Source organism: Phyllobates terribilis, unplaced genomic scaffold (genome assembly GCF_046119375.1).
Source record: "Phyllobates terribilis strain yellow unplaced genomic scaffold, ASM4611937v1 Scaffold_36__1_contigs__length_13169755, whole genome shotgun sequence".
Classification (NCBI taxonomy): Eukaryota; Metazoa; Chordata; class Amphibia; order Anura; family Dendrobatidae; genus Phyllobates; species Phyllobates terribilis.
In genome coordinates, this window is record NW_027362796.1 from 10809905 (window position 1) to 10832814 (window position 22910).

Sequence of the window (22910 nt, forward strand, 5' to 3'; positions counted from 1 at the left end):
TCATCAGAATCTCTCACCTCTCCAGTAAGCTGAAAGAGGATCTCTAGGGTGAGGTGGAATATCCTCTCGGCCATCTTCTTCTTCTCCTTCTCCTTCTCCATCCACTAAGGTTTAAGGTAAATTTTCTAGAAGATGGAAGATAATGATGAGAATGACTGAATCTACAGGATCCTAAATGGAAGGAAGATGGCTGCTCTGTGCGCACAGGAGCTGTGATGAGGTCACAGGAGGGGAGGAGTCAGGGGTCACATGATCAGGGGCCTCAGTGGATGCAGGACTCTGCTGTGCTGGTTGTCATGGTGCTGGATGAGCTGAAGTTTATGTGTGGGGTCAGGAGGGGTTTACAGGGGGGATGTAGCAGAGCCGCGTGTGTACGAGGTGTACGGAGCAGAGCCGCGTGTGTACGAGGTGTACGGAGCAGAGCCGCGTGTGTACGAGGTGTATGGAGCAGAGCCGCGTGTGTACGAGGTGTACGGAGCGGAGCCGCGTGTGTACGAGGTGTACGGAGCGGAGCCACGTGTGTACGAGGTGTACGGAGCAGAGCCGCGTGTGTGCGAGATGTACGGAGCGGAGCCGCGTGTGTACGAGGTGTACGGAGCAGAGCCGCGTGTGTACGAGGTGTCCGGAGCGGAGCCGCGCGTGTACGAGGCGTACGGAGCGGAGCCGTGTGTACGAGGTGTACGGAGCAGAGCCGCGTGTGTACGAGGAGTACGGAGCAGAGCCGTGTGTACGAGGTGTACGGAGCAGAGCCGCGTGTGTACGAGGAGTACGGAGCAGAGCCGCGTGTGTACGAGGTGTACAGAGCAGAGCCGTGTGTGTACGAGGTGTACGGAGCGGAGCCGTGTGTGTACGAGGTGTACAGAGCAGAGCCGTGTGTGTACGAGGTGTACGGAGCGGAGCCGTGTGTGTACGAGGTGTACAGAGCAGAGCCGTGTGTGTACGAGGTGTACGGAGCGGAGCCGTGTGTGTACGAGGTGTACGGAGCGGAGCCGTGTGTGTACGAGGTGTACGGAGAGGAGTATCCCGAGTTATCTATCTGCACCATCTGAATAGAGCGAGTTCTGTGTCACTAAGATGAATGATGATGGGAGTGTATGTGCATGAAGGAAGCTGTCAGTTTCTATGTACCTCCATTTACCCACTATGGCTGTATACATGTGTGTATGTATTTCAGCCATTAACTCCTTGTTCGGTCTAAGATGATGTAAGGTGGCTTCCGGACACATAGTTGATGGGAGGTATGTATCACAGAGGTGGTTGTCCTAGACCAGGGGTCTCAAACTCAGCTGGGCATATGGGCCGCACATGGAAAAACATTTAATTTGGGGGGCCGCATTATTTGCATGACAAAGTGACATTTTTAGTGATACCATTTTATTTTCTATACACCTTTTGAACTGGTCCTCATCTTGCAGACATGGTCTCCCCTCCAGGTCCCCCATATTGCAGACATGGTCTCCCCTCCAGGTCCGCCATATTGCAGACATGGTCTCCCCTCCAGGTCCCCCATATTGCAGACATGGTCCCCCATCCAGGTCCCCATCCAGCAGACATGGTCCCCCATCCAGGTCCCCCATATTGCAGACGTGGCCTTCATATTGCAGACATGGTCCCCCATCCAGGTCCCCCATCCAACAGACATGGTCTTCCATCCAGGTCCTCCATATTGCAGACATGGTCCCCCATATTGCCGACATGGTCCCCCATATTGCAGACATGGTCCCCCATCCAGGTCCCCCTTATTGCAGACATGGCCTTCATATTGCAGACATGGTCCCCATATTGCAGACATGGTCTCCCATCCAGGTCCCCCATATCGCAGACATGGCCTTCATATTGCAGACATGGTCCCCCATCCAGGTCCCCCCATATTGCAGACATGATCCCCCATCCAGGTACCCCATATTGCAGACATGGTCCCCCATATTACAGACATGGTCCCCCATCCTGGTCCTTATGTTGCAGACATGTCCCCCATACAGGTCCCCATGTTGCAGACATGTCCCCCATCCAGGTGTCCCCCCCCATACTGCGCACAGGGCCGCCCCCCCCCATACTGCGCACAGGGTCCCCGTCCCCCCATATTGCACTCAGGGTGCCCCTCCCCCCATACAGCGCTCAGGGTCCCAGCCCACCCCATACTGCGCTCAGGATCCCAGTCCCCCCCATACTGCGCTCAGGGTCCCCGTCCCCCGCCATACAGCGCTCATGGTCCCCGTCCCCCCATACTGCACTCAGGGTCCCCCCACATACTGCGCTCATGGTCCCCGTCCCCCCATACTGCGCTCAGGGTCCCCGTCCCCCCATACTGCGCTCAGGGTCCCCGTCCCCCCATACTGCACACGGTGCCCCCCTCCATATACTGAGCACAGGTCCCCTGTGCTGTATTTCACATGACAGAGAAAAAAATATATATATATTCTCACCTGTCCTCCGTTCCCTCGGCGTTCTTTCTGCACCTGTGGCCCGCAGGCACAGACCCCGTAACGATCGCGGCTTTCTCCAGCAGCCGCCGATATCAGCGCTGTATTGCAGTGTATTGCCGCGCAGAGACCGGCTCTCTGCACAGCAATACCAGTGCCAGCCGCCAACCTATCAGAGGCCAGCAGCTGACATCTGTACATGGCAGTGATGTCATACGCCGCCGCGCTGGGACGCAGAGGTCAGCTGCTGGCCTCTGATAGGCCGGTGGCTGGCACTGATATTGCTGTGCAGAGAGACGGTCTCTGCGCCGCAATACACTGCACTACAGCACTGATATCGGCGGCTGCTGGAGAGAGCCGCGATCATTATGGGGTCTATGTGCCTGCGGGCCGCAAGAAGCAGCCGGAGGGGCCGCATCGGGCCGCGTGTTTGAGACCCCTAGACTGTCTCTAAAGGGCCCTTGTTGGAACTGTTTACTTTGTTTTGCCTCCATTGAATGCCGTTTATTTTCCTTTGCTTGTGATGTGGTTTATGAAGAACCAATAACCCAGCAAGGACATATAAATGGAAACAGTTCCCGTGTTACCTCACCACGCACCCAAGTGAGTAGCATTCCCACAATGGGTGTTAGAAATACGGGCAGAGTTCCCAGGGAACACGTGTGACTGCTACAGAGGTACTGCATGTCCTGGACGAAGGCGGCCATAAGCCAGCAAATAACATCAGATAGCATGGAGAACCTAGTGAAACACCTGGTACAAGCCCAGCTGTAGCAGCAGTACCGACAACAGCTGGCGCAAAAGAAGACAAATAAGCTGCTTATGCAACAGAGGTTCGTGGCATGGCGGTAGATTCGACTCCAATGTCAGCTGATGATGTCTCCATCCAGAAGGCAGTAAGGAGAGCCCTGCAAAAAATGACCAAGGGTGACGACACAGAGGCCATTTTTGAAAGATTCGACGAGAGGGAGAAACTCTCACCAGGGCAATGTGCTGATGCCATACTTAACGGGGGAGCTCCAGAAGGCCTACTCTGACTTAGCCTTAAAAGATGCGCTTAGGAGTGACAATGACTGTCAGGGTACAACGTGTCCACCGCTTGGCATATCACTGTGACAAACCCCCTCCCTACCAAATGTTTGATTTGCTGAACCACATTCAAAAATGGTTGCAGGCAGAGACCTCTACCCCTGTGCAGATGGTAGAGCGAGTGGTAATGTACCGGTTTGTGCACTCCTTTCCGAGGCCAATACAGACTTGGGTTGCCCAGGGGGATCCCCGGAATACAGATGACCTGGTCAGACTGTTCGAAAGATATCACGGGGTCGATGGTTCCTTGGGGACCCCCAAAAAGGGGTGGGTCGTCCAAGATCAAAAGGCTCAGGGGAGGTTATACCAAAGGTTCCAGCTGGCAATATATGCTGGAAATATCACGGCCCAGGCCATATAGCACCCCATTGTCCCCTGACTTCCAAGCAGATGGACTGTAGCCTGGGTTGCCACTGTTCATACTATGTGTATCCAGTTTGCAGTGCGATCTTTCCACGCAATAAGGGGCCACAAGCTTTTCCTGTAATGGGGAATTGTCGGCAAGTGACTGGACTGCTAGTCTTAGAAAGTTTGTTGACCCTAGTGAGGTACACATTTCCTCTCCAGCTGATCCCTGGAAAGAAAGTTGACGTCAATTGCTTTCACGAGGATGCTGTCCTAAACAGTATAGCGCAAGAGCCACGGGCTGACACCAGGTTTCCCTATTTTATGTTGAGTGGGGAGTTATTGTACAGCGTTATTAAGGTCAGAGAGGAAATAGTGGAGCAATTGTTGGTACCCTGACCATGTAGACGAAGGATGATGGACATGGTCCATTTACATGTCTTGACCATTTGGATGTGGATAAAAGTGGATAAGTGGTTGTGCGGAAGTTCTAGTGGCCTGGATGTCACCTCATATCCAAGGCCTTTCCACTTCATGCCGACTCCAATTCAAAAATATTTCCCGGATCCGCACATTCCTCAACCATGAATCTGCAAAAACACTAGTGCGTGCCCTCATCATCTCTCTCCTCGACTACTGCAACCTCCTGCTCTGTGGTCTCTCTTCTAACACTCTCGCACCCCTGCAATCTATCCTAAACTCTGCTGCCCACCTAATGCACCTGTCCCCCCGATATTCTCCTGTCTCTTCCCGCTGCCAATCCCTGCACTGGCTCCCCATTGCCCAGAGACTCAAGTTCAAGACCCTAACCTTGGCATACAAAACCATCCATAGCCTGTCTCCTCCATATATCTATGACCTAGTCTCCCGGTACCTACTTGCATGCAACCTCCGATCCTCAAAGGACCACCTTCTCTACTCTGCTCCTTTCTCCTCTTCCCACAATTGCATACAAGATTTCTCCCATGCATCCCCCCTACTCTGGAACTCTCTACTCCAACACGTCAGACTCTCGCCTACTGTGGAAACCTTCAAAAGGAACCTGAAGACCGACCTCTTCCGATAAGCCTACAAACTGCAGTAACCCTCACTGCATGACCAGCTGTACCCTCACCTACGGTATCCTCACCCCCCTTCTACACTGTGAGCCCTCACGGGCAGGGTCCTCTCGCCTCCTGTGCCAGTCGGTGACTTGTTTTTGTTTAAACTATTGTACTTCTTGTCTGCTATGTATACCCCTTTTTCACATGTAAAGCGCCATGGAATTAATGGCGCTATATTAATTAATAATAATAACCTAGAAGACTAAAACTGTACCAAGTGTACATATGTGGCAAGATAGGGAGCCAGTTGAAACTCCCGTGTTTTCTGGACAAGCCTGAAGCAGATGTTGAAAGAGTCATAATAGCAAAGATGCCGTTGAAGGCTCAAAAATAGCAGTGCGGGAGTTGTTGCAGCAGAACAGGGACCTGTTCTTAGATTTGCTATTTTGTACAAAGGTCATAGAACATGAGGTTCTGATGGAATCCCATGTGCGGGTGAACTTGAAGCCCTATCTAATTCCTGAGGCCTGGCGAGAGCTATTCTCCAAGGAATCTCTGAGTATTTAAGGAATCAGAGAGGGTGGTGTAGCCCTATTGTCCTGGTTCCAAAACCTGATGGCGAATGGAGGTTCTGTAACGATTATAGGAAGCTGAATGAAGTCCAAGTTCAACGCATATCAGATGCCGTGTGTAGATGACCTGATCGCGAGACGTGGGCTGGCAAAGTATATAACTTTGTGACCCACTACTACTCAGGTAGCGTTAGCCCTCCGTGGGAAAGGTGTACTCGGACTGCGGGCCGGTGGTAGAGGGGGATGCAGTGGTGGCCTTGGCCCAGTCCGTGGCCAGGGCGCACACATTAAAAATATGGGGTAGTGGATGAGTGGTTATTTGTCGGCTACGCCACCTGTGGTTTCTGCTGAGGACCACCAGCGCTGCGCCAGTCCTCTGAGGCCGGTGTTCTAGCAGCTTGGGATGGAATAGCTCCCCGCAGGTGGAGCCAGGCCTCAGGGCAGAGTAGAAGTGCAGTGCAGAGGAATGGTGAGTGCGGTGCCGCGCAGAAATGAGAGAGAAGAGGCGGTGTATGAAGTCATCCAGGTTTTACTCACGGTAGACTTGTTTTCAGCCACAAAGCTTCTCTTTGTTCCTCACGGCGCGCTGCGGCCACCAGGATGGGGTTCAGCTCACTCCGGGTAGCTCGGATGCACCAGACAAAACCCCTCCACCAGTGTGTTCCTCTCACTTGCTGTACTAGAACCGCCTCGTGCCCCTACTAAGTCCCGTACGGGTACCGCAATGTCCGCTGAAGGTGGCTTGTAGCCCCCGGACCGCCTAGGTCCCTTATTGGTGACTGGTGTGTAAACGTGGCGTAAGGCTGGGGTCCCTCTGGATAGACGCAGATTAAGGGGATACAGGTGGCGACTCCGCTCCATCCATATTCCCCCTGGGATCCACTTCAGCCTCCGGACTTTTCTGACAGAGACCTGGAGTACAAAGTCAGATAATCGGGGACCGGTACCCCCTCTTGCGGCAGGAGTCTCTCTGGCGGGGCCAGAATAAGGGTAGCAGGTGGCGACTCTGCTCCGTCCACATCCCCTGAGATCCTTTCGCCTGTGGAGCTCTTCTCCTCTGCTCCCCTCCTAGGCCTTCTGGTGTGGACTAAGACATAGGACACAGCCAGCTGTAACTCAACTCTGCCCCAGCCCCCAATCTCAAGGCCTGAGACCGGGAATCACAGCCTCCTGAGGCAGATGCAGCATGTACTAACTGTCACCTCCAGGGAACTGCGACAAAAAACCCGGTATTAAAGATGGCATCCATATTTATATGGATGTATTAGTGTAACCGTAAAGTGCTTCCTCCACCCTACTCACTACAAGGTTCCCCCTACTTTTGGTCCCCCCCTTACTCCTCCATTCAGGACTGGGGTAGCACATTGTGCTCTAAACCCCCTTCAGAATGGGAGTGTGTAGTGTTGGATGTGTGGTGGGGCCCTGTGTGGTGCTCCATCCTTACCTCGGAGAGGAGATACCACACCTCGTTCCATGAAGTGCAGTACCCCTGTCGCGACTGAACTCTCAGGGGCGCCACATAACCACCTTGGATTTAACTAAGAAATATTGGCAAATCCCCATGTCACAAGAAGCCAAGGAGAAGACTGCCTTCTCTATGCCCAACGGATGTTTCCAATATGTCCGGATGCTGTTTTGTCAAAAGGGAGCCCTGGCCACCTTCCAGAGTGCCATGGACTGGATCCTCGCAATCCATAAGAATTACACTGCATCATACTTTATATATTGTAATCTTCAGCCCAGATTGGAGATGTCACCTGCAAAAGGTCCAGTCGGTGTTTGATCCTCTCAGGAAGGCAGGGTTTTCTATAAATCTGAAAACATTTTGCCATGGGAAATAAAGAGGCCGAATAACTAGGATATGTAGTAGGTAGAGGCGAGATCAAACCCCAGATCAGTAAAGTAGATGCAATCCAAAACTGGCCAAGACCACTCTTAAAGAAGCAAGTTAGAGCCTTTCTGAAAATGAAAATAACGGACAGCAGTCATGTAATGTGTGGTCTCTAAGTAAAGGTAGTGTGACGGGAGCTAGTTACCCCATCCGCAGATGTCCAATCTTCTTCTGCCTGCCCCTGACATGGAAAAGCTTTTCTTACACTGGGATATATAAAATATGACTATCGCACTGTGTCTCCAAGATGGACTAAAACTTTTATTCTTACAAGCAGGTTTTATAGAGAATCACACAGGCTATTTTTAGCACCCATTGTTCTCACCAGATAATACCCACAGTAGGCTCCCAGACAGCAGTTAGGCAACAACCCATTAATCAGCACATTGTCTGTTTGCCCCTGCTAAGTGAGCACAGGAAGCTGGGGGCCAGGAGTGCTTTGGTCACATCACAAAATGTCCAACAATATGTGATCCACAATATTCACCCCACTTTGTAACATTATGTCCCATTAGCTGCATAGGTGCTACGACAACCCCCATGTGGAAAAATCTTGGAGTACGGGGTTGATCCATCACAGGTAAATTTGCAATAAAAAAGATGGCATCACTTGCTAACTTCTGCGATCAACCAGTGAGGAGTTATCGCAGAAAATTAGAGATTGAATAAAACCAAGAAGGGCGGAGACCAGCCCACGTGAGGTCATCACAGGGGTGTGTGGGCAGCGCCCCCGTCGGCATAAAAGATCAGGCCGAATATTGATCTATACTCATGCCGGGTTATACATATTTGTGTAAGCGGGGGTCCTGTTCCATAACGGTTCGTTTGAGTGCTTCCCTCCAGCTAAACTGAATGGTCTCTGCGATCGGCCTAGTAAGTCCTTCTATTAATCCCTTTTTATTTTGTGTAACTGTATATGCTGTATTAAACATGAACCCTGGGTGAAACATTTCCCACATTCTGGACATGAATATGGCTTCTCTCCTGTATGACTTCTGTAATGTTTATGAAGATCTGGTTTCTGGGTAAAACATTTCCCACATTCTGGACATAAATATGGCTTTTCTCCAGTGTGAATTCTTTGATGTCTTTGAAGATCTGGTTTCCGGATAAAACATTTCCCACATTCTGAACATGAATATGGCTTCTCTCCTGTGTGAATTCTTTGATGTTTATGAAGATCTGATTTCTGGATAAAACATTTCCCACATTCTGAACATGAATATGGCTTCTCTCCTGTATGACGTCTGTAATGTTTAAGCAAATCTGACTTATTGCTGAAATATTTCGCACATTCTGAACATGAAAATGGCTTTTCTCCTGTGTGACTTCTTTGATGCATAAGCAATTTAGATTTATGTTCAAAACATTCCCCACATTCTTGACATGAATATGGCTTTTCTCCAGTGTGAATTCTTTGATGTTTTTGAAGATCTGGTTTCTGGATAAAACATTTACCACATTCTGGACATAAATATGGCTTTTCTCCAGTGTGAATTCTTTGATGTCTTTGAAGATCTGGTTTCCGGATAAAACATTTCCCACATTCTGAACATGAATATGGCTTCTCTCCTGTGTGAATTCTTTGATGTTTATGAAGATCTGATTTCTGGAGAAAACATTTCCCACATTCTGAACATGAATATGGCTTCTCTCCTGTATGACTTCTGTAATGTTTAAGCAAATCTGACTTATTGCTGAAACATTTCGCACATTCTGAACATGAAAATGGCTTTTCTCCTGTGTGACTTCTTTGATGCATAAGCAATTTAGATTTATGTTCAAAACATTCCCCACATTCTTGACATAAATATGGCTTTTCTCCAGTGTGAATTCTTTGATGTTTATGAAGATCTGGTTTCTGGATAAAACATTTCCCACATTCTGAACATGAATATGGCTTCTCTCCTGTGTGAAATGTTTGATGTTTATGAAGATCTCGTTTCTGGATAAAACATTTCCCACATTCTGAACATGAATATGGCTTCTCTCCTGTATGACTTCTGTAATGTTTAAGCAAATATGACTTATCGCTGAAACATTTCCCACATTCTGAACATGAAAACGGCTTTTCTCCTGTGTGACTTCTCTGATGTGAAAGCAATTTATATTTAGTTTTAAAACATTTCCCACATTCTGAACAGGAAAATGGTTTCTTCCCTGTGGGAATTATTTGATGTTCGACATCCCTTCTCTGGCTTTCATTTTGCTTAACAGTCTGTGATGGATCCAAGTAGATGACGGATTGAAAAGGCTCAGATGATTGATTTCTGCTCTGAAGGGCTGGAGGTATAGCTGGAATAATGGCACGCTTTTCATAGGTATCTGGTTTGACACCACAGTCATCTGCCAAGAATAAATCTGATTTTATTATTTTTAAATATCAATGCCTTATATTTTATAACATTTCTCTATACATAATTCTATACAAATCAAAGTATAATGAAACTATGACCTAAGACAGTGGTGAGCCACCTGTGCACAAATCCCATGGTACTGAACCCCTAACGTACCATCGACGAACATAATACATATACGCAGAAACTTTTGAGGCAATAAAGGGAGGATTAAAAATAAGCTTTATTACATTACAATCTAAAGCAACAGAGAAAAATACACACCATAAAAACAATGAAGATGGGGTATTCCCATCTCTGAGAAACTATACCAATATGTAGTAGGTGTAATAAAAATAAGATTAGCAAATATCTCCAATTAGAAATGTAGTATAGTTCTTTTGATTCGCTATGTCGCTTACCCCATGTTCAGGGCATTGCAAGTTAGTTGCTAGTGGTCATAACTATGGATACCTAAGCTACTGCAATGCTCTGCACATGGGATAAGTGACAAAGAATCAGGAGAACTATACCACATTTCTAATTGGAGTCTGAATAAACCTCGACCTCACACATCGACAGGTACTCCGAGTGTCCTGGGATCACCACGCTGACGTAGCGACCCTCCATCCCCTTACAGCAGAAGGACATGGTGGCAGAGACCACATTTGTGACTGTGCCGCACACTGGAATGTTATTGTCAGGGGAGTTCCCGATTCGGACCTCGGCCCCCATCAGTCGCTCCAGACCACAGTCCATCCAGTTAGTTATGGCGACGCTGGATATCTTGTAGCTCTGGCCCAGGTCCAGCTTCCACCAGGGATCCTTCTCCAGGTTGGTATGGGTGCAGAAGCCACTACTGAAGTCGGTGTCTTTGTTCCCATCGATGGCGTTCTTAGCCAATATGCTCCTGGTGGCATACGGATAGTCCGACACCTGGGAGGCCACTCTGGTCCTTGCTATGTTTGTGGCTACAGGTGCCGGAGCACATCCCAGAGCCAGAACCACAGATCCCAGTAGAATCAGAGAAGATGGGGGTCGGTACGTCAGCGTGGTGATCCCAGGACACTCGGAGTACATTTCTAATTGGAGGCATTTTCTATTATTATTATCCTACCTACTATATTTTGGGATATGATTTTGGAGGTGAGAATACCCCTTCAAGGCTGTATGCTTAGGACTTATCCAGGACTCATCCAGATGCCTCATTCCATTGTTTTTTGTGATTACGTTTATCCCTCTTAAATGGCTTTTTGTATTTTTATGTGTTTTCAACTGCGATCTAATAAATTGTATTTTTAATCTCTATATTGTCTCACATTTCTCTGTACACAGTCATGGTTGAAATAGTTGACGCCCTTAAAATTGTTCCAGAAAATGAAGTATTTCTCCTAGAACATTATTGCAATTACACCTGTTTTGTTATAGACACGTTTATTTCCTTTGTGTGTATTGTCACTGATCTTTTCTACAGAAATGTTCAATGGAGAATCAAAACTGGACCTTGACCAGATTATTACCTGACCCTACTTCTAAACCCTTTTCTGATCTGCCTACATACTTCTTGTTGACCGCAGAATGGTTTGGCTTCTCACTTGACTGTCCTTCCGGGACGTGTACTGCTGCTAGATATTGACCTTGGCTTCTCCAGCTTAGATGTTCACCTGCCTGACTTCTGTGTGTGGCCCGGCTCTCTTCTTGACATTCAGCTGTAATCTGGCAACTCACAACTACATTACAATTGGAGACATGGCGCCTTTCTGCAGCAAATAAAATTCCATTTAACCAATGAAACTTTGCTGCCAAAATGCGTTAATCAAAAAAGGTGCAAAAAAAAGCTTTTTTTGTTATGCATCAAATCTATCTGCAAGTAAAATGCACGTCAATTACTTGTGTGATCAAACTCATAATATAATGACCACAGGATCTGTGACGTCTCTGTATCTAGTGGTCACTACTCACCTGGGTGGTCATATGTAGGAATCTCCTCTTTACACCGCTCATCACCCCTCACATATGTCTCTGTAGTATTAATATGGGTCAGATCTTCACCCTGAAACAAATATTGTAAAAGTCACAGACAAATGGAGAAGTCCCATCTATGATCAGCTCTAATCCTGCCATCTCCACCGCTCTCATTACACAAGTATAAAACATATAATACTGGTGGATAAAACAAGACTGAGCACAAGACCCTCACAGCCGTCTACACATCATAGGGGAGATCTCATGACACCTTCTCTCCATCTACCTGATGATCCTGAGGAACATTGGGGTCTTCTTGTTTACAGTCCTGTGGAAGAAGAGGACGGGGACATCTCTCTGGTGTTGTCCTCTTACTGGATAGATCTGGAGGAAACACATACAGGGACTGAATTCATTCTTTACATACAGATAATTATAGGCCGTGTGTATTTAGTCCTATTACCTGGTGATGTGAGGGACTGGGGAACCTCCATCATGAAGTCCTTGTACAGATCTTTGTGTTCTTCTAAATATTCCCACTCCTCCATGGAGAAATAGACAGCGACATCCTGACATCTTATAGGAACCTGACACATACAATGATACCGTCATCCCCCCGATCCCTCCATAGCGTTACTGTATAATGTCCCAGCATTCCCAGCAGTTTCACCTCTCCAGTCAGCAGCTCAATCATCTTGTAGGTGAGTTCTAGGATCTTCTGGTCTTTGATGTCCTCATGTATCAGGGGGTGAGGGGGAGGCCCCGTGATTGGGCTCAGGGGTCTTCCCCATCCCTCAGACACAGGGTTCTGACACCGCTCACTAGAGGTCTTCTTCACTACTATGTAATCCTGGTTATGGAGAGACACATTAATAAATCTCCCTCCAGACATTTCCAGAGTCCTCACCTCTCCAGTTCTGTCCATCTGTTATTCCCATAGATAAGAATGATGTAATGTGACGTCATCAGAATCTCTCACCTCTCCAGTAAGCCGGAAGAGGATCTCTAGGGTGAGGTGGAATATCCTCTCCGCCATCTTGTCTCTGTCCATATCAACCTTTGACAGGAAACTTCTCTTATATAGAAGATCTTCACTGAGAGGATCCGATATTGTAGAGACCTGAATGAGAAGAAGATGAGAAGATGTAACGTCATCAATAATTCTATGTAATAATACAATCACTGATTCCGGTATAAAGCAGTAATCTGTGGATATGATCCTGGATGATGCCGGAAGAAGAAGTGGATTTTTATGGCGGCCGTTAATGAGCTTCGCTTTGAGGACCGGAGGAGGTTTGGCCTGAACGCTGCACTCATGGTGTGAACACGGACATAGTAGATTATTTAGGGATATTTTCTTGTCCTGCCCTAAACTTGCTTATTCAAGTGAATAGGTCCACGAAAAAGAACAGCCTGTCCACGGATGATAGCTGTGTGTTAAAGAGTTTATCCAGGACTATATTATTTTTATAACTATGGGCAGAAGAAGTAAAAGGCAGATAGTTCCTAACTGCCTGCCTGCCCTGCCTCAATGTCTGCGGGAACAGAGCGGTCACGGACTGCTCCTGCCAGTGACTCTGCGGCTTCTAATGAGTCACGTAGACGGAGCAGCGGCTTCTCTTTGGCTCTGCTTTCTTGATGGGACGTGACTGACGACATCACACTGATTGTCAGCTGCCTCCCTGCTGCCTCCCTGCGAGCAGCCAGCGGTCAATCAGAGGGATGATTTATTTCACCATGCAAAAAAAACAGACACAAAATAGACGCATAGTGTGAATAACGGCAAATTCTGAGAGACAATAATGGGGAATCTCCACATACCTCCACCTGCAGACAGGGCCGCCATCAGGGCATCACTGCCCTTACTGCTGTTTGGGGCCCCGTGAGCAGCAGTACAGAGAGGGGCCGGGTCTAGTCAGGGCCCCCCTCTTGTGCGTCTGCTCACGGCGCTCCATGCACGGCACTCCATGCTGTAATAAAGTGCCGAGCACTGGGGCGCACACCGCCTTAGATGGCGCACATATTGGCACCGAGTTCCTTACTGAAGCTGCGCCGCTGCAGCAGCTCCTTCATACTTCAGGAGTCAGGAGCACCCGGTGGCGGCGTGCACCTCCTCATCGCAACAGGAGCGCCAGGATGCTGCAGGGATCGTATGTGGGGTAAGTATGACAATTTAATTTTTTTTTAAAAAATTAAATGGAGTGGGGGGAGGATGAGCTGCACATGATGGGGAATTGGGAGTGGAGGGAGGATGAGCTGCACATGGTGGGGAATTTGGAGTGGGAGGAGGATGAGCTGCACATGGGGAATTGACAGTGGGGGAGGATGAGCTGCACATGGGAATTAGCAGTTGGGGGAGGATGAGCTGCACATCATGGGGAATTTGGAGTGGGAGGAGGATGAACTGCACATGGGGAATTGGCAGTGGGGAAGGATGAGCTGCACATGGGGAATTAGCAGTGGGGGAGGATGAGCTGCACGTGATGGGAAATTGGGAGGGGGGAGAGGATGAGCTGCACATGATGTGGAATTTGGAGTGGGAGGAGGATGAGCTGCACATGGGGAATTGGCAGTGGGGGAGGATGAGCTGCACATCGGGAATTATCAGTGGGGGATGATGAGCTGCACGTGATGGGGAATTGGGAGTGGGGAGAGGATGAGCTGCACATGATGGGGAATTTGGAGTGGGAGGAGGATGAGCTGCATATGGGGAATTGGCAGTGGGGGAGGATGAGCTGCACATGGGGAATTAGCAGTGGGGGAGGATGAGCTGCACATGGGGAATTGGCAGTGGGGGAGGATGAGCTGCACATGGGGAATTATCAGTGGGGGAGGATGAGCTGCACATGGGGAGTTGGCAGTGGGGGAGGATTAGCTGCACATGGGGAATTAGCAGTGGGGGGAGGATGAGCTGCACATGATGGGGAATTGGCAGTGGGGGAGGATGAGCTGCACGTGATGGGGAATTGCCAGTGGGGGGTGGATGAGCTGCACATAATGATGAGTTGGGAGTGGGGGGAATGTTGGGTGTGGTGAGGAGGATGAACTGCACATGGGGAATTGGCAGTGGGGGGAGGATGAGCTGCACGTGATGGGGAATTGGCAGTGGGGGAGGATGAGCTGCACGTGATGGGGAATTGCCAGTGGGGGGTGGATGAGCTGCACATAATGATGAGTTGGAAGTGGGGGGAATGTTGGGAGTGGTGAGGAGAATGAACTGCACATGGGGAATTGGCAGTGGGGGGTGTGAGCTGCACATGGGGAATTGGGAGTGGAGGGGTGAGCTGCACATAATGATGAGTTGGGAGTGGGGGGAATGTTGGGTGTGGTGAGGAGGATGAACTGCACATGGGGAATTGGCAGTGGGGGGAGGATGAGCTGCACGTGATGGGGAATTGGCAGTGGGGGAGGATGAGCTGCACGTGATGGGGAATTGCCAGTGGGGGGTGGATGAGCTGCACATAATGATGAGTTGGAAGTGGGGGGAATGTTGGGAGTGGTGAGGAGAATGAACTGCACATGGGGAATTGGCAGTGGGGGGTGTGAGCTGCACATGGGGAATTGGGAGTGGAGGGGTGAGCTGCACATGGAGGATTGAGAGTGGGGGGAGGATGAGCGCATGGTGGATTGGGAGTGGTGGGTGGGAAGAGCGAACGGTGAATTAGGGGTGGGGAGAGCAAATGGTGGATTGAAAAGTGGGAGTGGGGAAAGCACATGATGAATTGGGAGTGGGGTGGGGAAAGCAAATGGTGAATGGGGGATGAGGGAGAGTAAATGATGAATAGAGGGTGGGGGTGGGGAGAGCAGGAAATAATGAATTGGGGCAGAGGGTCATGTAAATATAATGAATCTGGGGAGCAGGAGGTACAGAGTGGGGGGCATTGCGGATGCAGGAGTGTGACTGGTAATAAATTCTGGGAAAGAGTACAGGCTCTAATTAATTTACATATTTATTAGGTGGGGAAAGTGGCTATTTACAGTTATTTGGGGCGCAGGGATGGATTACAATTATATTTGGAATGGTGGGTTGCATAATGACTAATTATATATTAATGGTGGGTGCACATCTGTATTCAGCTGTGTAATGTAGAAGTTGGGGAATATGCTCTACATAACTGTGTTATTTTATTCAAAGACAAGTCCTGGCTGGAAGAAGTGATGGTGGTCTGTGCTGGATGAAGGAGAAAAGTGAAGATGAAGGACTTCAACTAGAGACGTCACTGGTGAGTCAGTGTATTACATGTACAATGACACTATATACTATGTACAGGGCTCCTGTGTATAATGTCACTGGTGATCACTGTATTACCTGTACACTGACACTATATACAGAGCTCCAGTGTATAATGTCACTGATGATCACTATATTACCTGTACACTTACATTATACACTGTATACCATGTACAGAGCTCCGGTGTATAATGGCACTTATGGTAATATTAGTATTATGGTTTTTTATTAATGATCAGTATTGTAATAAGGTGACAATGTGGTGGTAACATGTGGTCTGGTCATGGTGTGGCATTTTTGTCCCTTCTGTGTGGTATTATTCGGTCACTATGTGGTGGTAATATGTGGTCTGGTCATGGTGCAGCGGTATTCCTTGTATGTGGTATTATTCGGTCACTATGTGGTGGTAATATGTGGTCCGGTCATGGTGTGGTGGTATTTGATCCTTGTATGTGGTATTATTGGTCATTTTAAAAAATGTGTATGACACATTCCCTTAAAGAAAAATAAATAAAAATATACCTAAAAAGAGTATTGGGTACTTTAAGAAAATTTTAATAGGTTAGAATAGAGTAGGGCCCGGCCAGAGGAGTCTAACTTATCGTGGTGGTGGTTTTAAAAATCTTTTGGCCAAAACAAAAGCTGCTGGCTATGTACAGTGGGGAAAAAAGACTATTTAGTCAGCCACCAATTGTGCAAGTTCTCCCACTTAAAAATATGAGAGAGGCCTGTAATTCACATCACAGTTAGATCTCAACTATGAGAGACAAATTGAGAAAACAAATCCTAAAAATCACATTCTCTGATTTGGAAAGAATTTTTTTTTTCAAATTTTGGTGGAAAATAAGTATTCGGTCAATTACAAACAAGCAAGATTTCTGTCTCTCACAGACCTGTAACTTCTTCTTTAAGAGGCTCCTCTGTCCTCCACTCATTACCTGTAGTACTGGCACCTGTTTGAACTTGTTATCAGTATAAAAGACACCAGTCCGCAACCTCAAACAGTCACACTCCAAACTCCACTATGGTGAAGACCAAAGCAGCTTGGTGTAAAGAAATCAACTGTGGGAGCAATAATTAGAAAATGGAAGACATACAAGAACCACTGATAATCTCCCACGATCTGGGGCTCCACACAAGATCTCACCTCGTGGGATCAAAATGATCTCAAGAACGGTGAGCAAAAATCCCAGAACCACACAGGGGGAGGCCTAGTGAATAACCTGCAGAGAGCTACGACCAACGTTACACAGGCTACCATCAGTAACACACTACGCCGCCAGGAACTCAGATCCTGCAGTGTCAGACGGTTCCCCCTGCTTAAGTCGTTACATGTTCTGGCCCGTCTGAAGTTTGCTAGAGAGCATTTGGATGATCCAGAAGAGTATTGGGAGAATGTCATATGGTCAGATGAAACCAAAGTTGAACTGTTTGGTTAGAAACACAACTCGTCGTGCTTGGAGGAGAAAGAATGCTGAGTTGCATCCAAAGAACACCATACCTACTGTGAAGCATGGGGGTGGCAACATCATGCTTTGGGGCTGTTTCTCTGCCAAGGGACCAGGACGACTGAGCCGTGTACATGAAAGAATGGATGGGGCCATGTATCGTGAGATTTTGAGTGCAAACCTCCTTCCATCAGCAAGGGCAATGAAGATGAAACGTGGCTGGGTCTTTCAGCATGACAATGATCCCACCGCCAGGGCAACAAAGGAGTGGCTTCGTAAGAAGAATTTCAAGGTCCTGGAGTGGCCTAGCCAGTCTCCAGATCTAAACCCTGTAGAAAACCTTTGGAGGGAGTTGAGAGTCCGTGTTGCCCAGCGACAGACCCCAAAACATCATTGCTCTAGAGGAGATCTGCATGGAGGAATGGCCCAACATACCAGCAACAGTGTGTGACAACCTTGTCAAGACTTACAGAAAACGTTTCACCTCTGTCATTGCCAACAAAGGATAAATAAAGTATTGAGATGAACTTTTGTAATTGACCAAATACTTATTTTCCACCAAAATTTGCAAAAAAATTTCTTTACAAATCAGACAATGTGATTTTCAGGATTTGTTTTCTCATTTTGTCTCTCATAGTCGAGGTCGACCTATGATGTCAATTACAGGTCGACCTCATCTTTGTAAGTGGGAGAACTTGCACAATTGGTGGCTGACTAAATACTTTTTCCCCCACGTTATGTGATCTGGTGATCACTGGGAACTGTTAATGTGTGACTGTTGAGGACGGGGTGCAGAAGTGGAGTTTTTCCAAGAGTAGGCGGTGGGACTGTAGAAGGTTCGAGGGATGGAGGTGGAGCCTGGGCAGAGTCTCAAGGGAGCCTGAAAATTTTGACAGTATGGGGCCCCGAAATTCCTGGTGGCAGCCCTGACTGCAGAGCCGCCACCACATACCTCCACCTGCAGAGCCGCCACCACATACCTCCACCTGCAGAGCCGCCTCCACATACCTCCACCTGCAGAGCCGCCACCACATACCTTCACCTGCAGAGCCGCCACCACATATATGGCTGTTCTGTGCGCACAGGAGCTGTGATGAGGTCACAGGAGGGGAGGAGTCAGGGGTCACATGATCAGGGGCCTCAGTGGATGCAGGACTCTGCTGTGCTGGTTGTCATGGTGCTGGATGAGCTGAAGTTTATGTGTGGGGTCAGGAGGGGTTTACAGTGTGGATGTAGCAGAGCCGCGTGTACGAGGTGTACGGAGCGGAGCCCTGTGTGTAAGAGGCGTACGGAGCGGAGCCGCACGTGTACGAGGCGTACGGAGCGGAGCCGCACGTGTACGAGGCGTACGGAGCGGAGCCGCGCGTGTACGAGGCGTGCGGAGCCGCGCGTGTACGAGGCGTGCGGAGCCGAGCCGCGCGTGTACGAGGCGTACGGAGCCGAGCCGCGCGTGTACGAGGCGTACGGAGCCGAGCCGCGCGTGTACGAGGCGTACGGAGCCGAGCCGCGCGTGTACGAGGCGTACGGAGCCGAGCCGCGCGTGTACGAGGCGGACGGAGCCGAGCCGCGCGTGTACGAGGCGGACGGAGCGGATCTACGCGTGTACGAGGCGGACGGAGCGGATCTACGCGTGTACGAGGCGGACGGAGCGGAGCCGCGCGTGTACGAGGCGGACGGAGCGGAGCTAAGTTACGTCGCCTCCTTCTTTCTTTCAATTGGAAACAGAGAGATTTTCTTTGAGGTGCTCAAAGAAAGAAAGAGAGCCTCCTCCACTTAATTATATTATTTACTTTACTGGCTTTTATGGTGAGCTGGTTTTACACCAGGAGAGCCTCCTCCATTATATCTAAGGTACACTAAGAGAGCCTCCTCCATTTTATCTGAGGTACACAGGGAGCGCCTACTCCATTTTATCTGAGGTACACCTGGAGAGCCTCCTCCATTTTACCTGAGGTACACCGGGAGGGCCTCTTCCATTTTACCTGAGGTACACCTGGAGAGCCTCCTCCATTTTACCTGAGGTACACCGGGAGAGCCTCTTCCATTTTACCTGAGGTACGCCGGGAGAGCCTCTTCCATTTTACCTGAGGTACGCCGGGAGAGCCTCTTCCATTTTACCTGAGGTACGCCTGGAGAGCCTCTTCCATTTTACCTGAGGTACGCCTGGAGAGCCTCCTCCATTTTACCTGAGGTACGCCTGGAGAGCCTCTTCCATTTTACCTGAGGTACGCCGGGAGAGCCTTCTCCATTTTACCTGAGGTACGCCTGGAGAGCCTCCTCCATTTTACCTGAGGTACGCCTGGAGAGCCTCTTCCATTTTACCTGAGGTACGCCGGGAGAGCCTTCTCCATTTTACCTGAGGTACGCCGGGAGAGCCTCTTCCATTTTACCTGAGGTACGCCGGGAGAGCCTTCTCCATTTTACCTGAGGTACGCCGGGAGAGCCTCCTCCATTTTACCTGAGGTACGCCTGGAGAGCCTCCGACATTTTACCTGAGGTACGCCTGGAGAGCCTCCGACATTTTACCTGAGGTACGCCTGGAGAGCCTCCGACATTTTACCTGAGGTACGCCTGGAGAGCCTCCGACATTTTACCTGAGGTACGCCTGGAGAGCCTCTTCCATTTTACCTGAGGTACACCGGGAGAGCCTCTTCTATTTTACCTGAGGTACACCGGGAGAGCCTCTTCTATTTTACCTGAGGTACACCGGGAGAGCCTCTTCCATTTTACCTGAGGTACACCTGGAGAGCCTCCTCCATTTTACCTGAGATACACCTGGAGAGCCTCCTCCATTTTACCTGAGGTACACCTGGAGAGCCTCCTCCATTTTACCTGAGGTACACCGGGAGAGCCTCCTCCATTTTACCTGAGGTACACCGGGAGAGCCTCCTCCATTTTACCTGAGGTACGCCTGGAGAGCCTCCTCCATTTTACCTGAGGTACACTGAAATAGAGCACATCTTCCATTGTACCCGATGAAAACCGAGCATCCTCCATTTTATCTCAGGTAGGCTTTGTAAAAGCTCACAGGTTTTTCAATGTAGGGCCTCATTCAGACGTCAGTGATTTTTCTCATACTTAACAATCCAGTCTTATTTTCCTCAGTGTTTTGGATCAGATTTTCATCAGCGTTTGGTTTTTCAGAGTTGTCATAACGGTAAAAGGTGAACTTTGACACATCATGGGCCTCTTTGGCGCCATTATTTGAATGCCCCTCTTATAAAGCTGTCTGACTGTTATATGTGTCTACATGTGGTTATATCCTTAAGAAGTGTCAACTTCGAAAGGTGTCGATAATAAAACGACAATTAATACAGTTCTGTGTATCCTGATCCTTTCACCAATCTACCAGCAGCGTGGACCATCCATGTTTTTCCTCCATCTACTTTGGTTTGGTCTGACAACCTGTGGATCTGCAGCAGCTGATTACCTACGTCTTGATAACTGTTTTGTGAACACAGCCATACCAGGTTAGCAGAACCCTGTTAAAAATATTTTATTTCATACCGGATAAGTCCCTATTGCACTTTCGCTCCTGAGCTCTTGTACAACTTTTAAACATCAGTGATTTTCTCATATTCCCCAATGTGACGACACAGCATTTGTTCTTGATTAAGCCAGACGTGCTTCTTTGGTGGGTCAAGAAACATAGGCCATTGTTATATGAGCCTTAACGTTGACTCTTGAGTTGACGTTTGTTTCAGCATATTGTCTTGCTATCCTTGGATGACAGGAACGCAGGTCATTGAACAATTGATTTTTGCTAATATGTTGCTACCATTGTATCAGTCCAGGCAACTTGTTTACTTGCAAGCAGGGAAGGACAAACTATGCAGATTGATTAAATACTCAAACAATGAGAGTTGACCACATCTCACCTTCCCCCGGACCTGTGGATGATGGCCTGAAGAATAGTTGTGACCTATTGAAGGGGGGGGGGAATCTGCCTCTGTTCCCCAGACAGAGAATCTACAGGACGCCAGCTTAAGGGACCACAGTCCTAGCTGGAAGAATTCAGATCTGCTCAATTGACCATCACCTAACCCTCAAAAACGTTTTGAAGAATCCAGGTTGGGACAATCAGGTCACAGCCTTACCAAAACCAGGTCAGATCACCAAAGGCAGCATTTGTGTGCAATGTTGATGCTACACAGCCACTCACATATCTGACAATTCATGGAGGCGGTGTTTTGCACCTGTGCGGCCCCCGCCTTTATCACGGGGTCTGCCGCGTCCGGCTTGTGCTTTGGTGATCTGACCTGGTGTTGGTAAGGCTGTTTTTTTCTTTTTCTGTGATTTTTTTTGACAATCAGGTCACCTGGCCACATACCTCACTGCACTCGGTTAGCTTCCTAAACTTGCCACTACCTCCTCTCTGTGGGTGCCCGCCAAAAGCTGGGTGCTACTGGTTGGGGTAGTAGGCATTGGATGCCGTGAAGTCACAGCTGCTCTAATTCCGGCGCGCCAGCGGAAGGGTGAGACTCTGTCTTTTGCACCATCTTGTGTATTTGCTGGGACTGTCCTATTTATTATTGTCTGTTTGGTGGTTCAATAAAGTATTGCCACACTGTTTTACCCTCACCCTATGCTGTTTCAGTAATATTATGCCCATGGGGAAGGAGTGTGGGAATTCAATGGGATGAGTCCTGGCCGATGCGGTCTATCTAAAGACAGCGGGGCTGTGAACGAGACCACCCACAGACCCTCGTGTCTTCACACTCCCCCCCCCCCCCCTCAAAAAAAAAGAAGATTTGGCCCAGGACTTTCCCAGTGATTGACAAGTTCCTCCCATAGCGTGAGACTTGGAGCAGTGTTGAGACAAAGATCTAACTATTGTGCCAGAGTCACTGGTATGGTATATGAAGGGAGGTATGTGTCACACTGGTTGCTAGCCTATGTGAACTAGAACCAATAAACTTTCTGCCAGCATTTTATATGCTGGGGGTTAACTCTTAAAAAGCGTGGTTTTATCGGAATGACAGAGATGGGAGGGATGTCATTCCCCATACCTCCACCTCAGGGTGTGGCTGAACAATGTTTAAATGTTCAGTCCTGGTTTTTTTTCTCTGTTGTGAGTTTGGAGTGGCAAAGACTCCAGACTGGAAGACCACAGTTCAGAGAGGAGCTGAATGCTGGGACTACAACCTGTGTGGCTAATCCCACACTGCTATGGACTGTGCTTTCGTTTATCTTTTGTTTTGTTGTTTTGCCAGTAAGGCTGTGTTTAGTTTTGCTGGAGCTGCGGAGATTTATGGCACTAAATAAAGGCTGCAGAGAAAACACGGTTCCTGAGTCTACTTCCGGAAGCGACCAAGTGAGGCGTCTTATCTTACCACAGCTGGTGGAGAATGCGGGCAAGATTCCAGGAACACGTGTACCTGCTACAGAGACCGGTGGATTTCTTGGGTGAAGGCTGCCAGCCAGCAGGAGACGTCCGGCACCATGGAAGAGCTAATTAAGCACCTGGTGCAGAGCCAGCAGACCATGCAGTAGCAGCAGTTGCAGAGCATGCAGCAGAGAATGCAACAGCAGCACCGTGAGCAGCTACAGCAGCAACAAGAGACCAC

The 22910-nt window shown here is 48.7% G+C and overlaps 4 protein-coding genes across 5 annotated transcripts in view; 2 read left to right on the plus strand and 2 right to left on the minus strand.

The window, feature by feature from the left end:
- LOC141182849 (uncharacterized) overlaps nucleotides 1–12782 on the minus strand; it is a 30261-nt gene extending 17479 nt beyond the window's left edge. The window contains exons 1-6 of the mRNA XM_073660976.1: nucleotides 12644–12782; nucleotides 12335–12514; nucleotides 12128–12251; nucleotides 11951–12048; nucleotides 11662–11752; nucleotides 8294–9709 (exon numbers count right to left, since the gene is read on the minus strand). Coding sequence (XP_073517077.1) covers nucleotides 8294–9709; nucleotides 11662–11752; nucleotides 11951–12048; nucleotides 12128–12251; nucleotides 12335–12514; nucleotides 12644–12715 — 1981 coding nt within the window. The 5' untranslated portion in view covers nucleotides 12716–12782. The remainder of the gene's footprint in view (nucleotides 1–8293; nucleotides 9710–11661; nucleotides 11753–11950; nucleotides 12049–12127; nucleotides 12252–12334; nucleotides 12515–12643) is intronic.
- Nucleotides 1–22910, plus strand: part of LOC141182837 (uncharacterized) — a 206490-nt gene that overhangs the window by 79486 nt on the left and 104094 nt on the right. The window lies entirely within an intron of this gene.
- Nucleotides 1–22910, plus strand: part of LOC141182835 (uncharacterized) — a 285253-nt gene that overhangs the window by 79363 nt on the left and 182980 nt on the right. The window lies entirely within an intron of this gene.
- On the minus strand, nucleotides 10184–10779 carry LOC141182876 (fucolectin-like). The gene has a single exon (XM_073660997.1). It carries the CDS (start codon nucleotides 10777–10779, stop codon nucleotides 10240–10242), a length of 540 nt encoding a protein of 179 aa, XP_073517098.1. The 3' UTR covers nucleotides 10184–10239.

What these genes read in the sequence shown, in the direction of transcription:
- LOC141182876 (XM_073660997.1), bottom strand. Translation starts at nt 10,779, where the DNA reads ATGTACTCCGAGTGTCCTGGGATCACCACGCTGACGTACCGACCCCCA.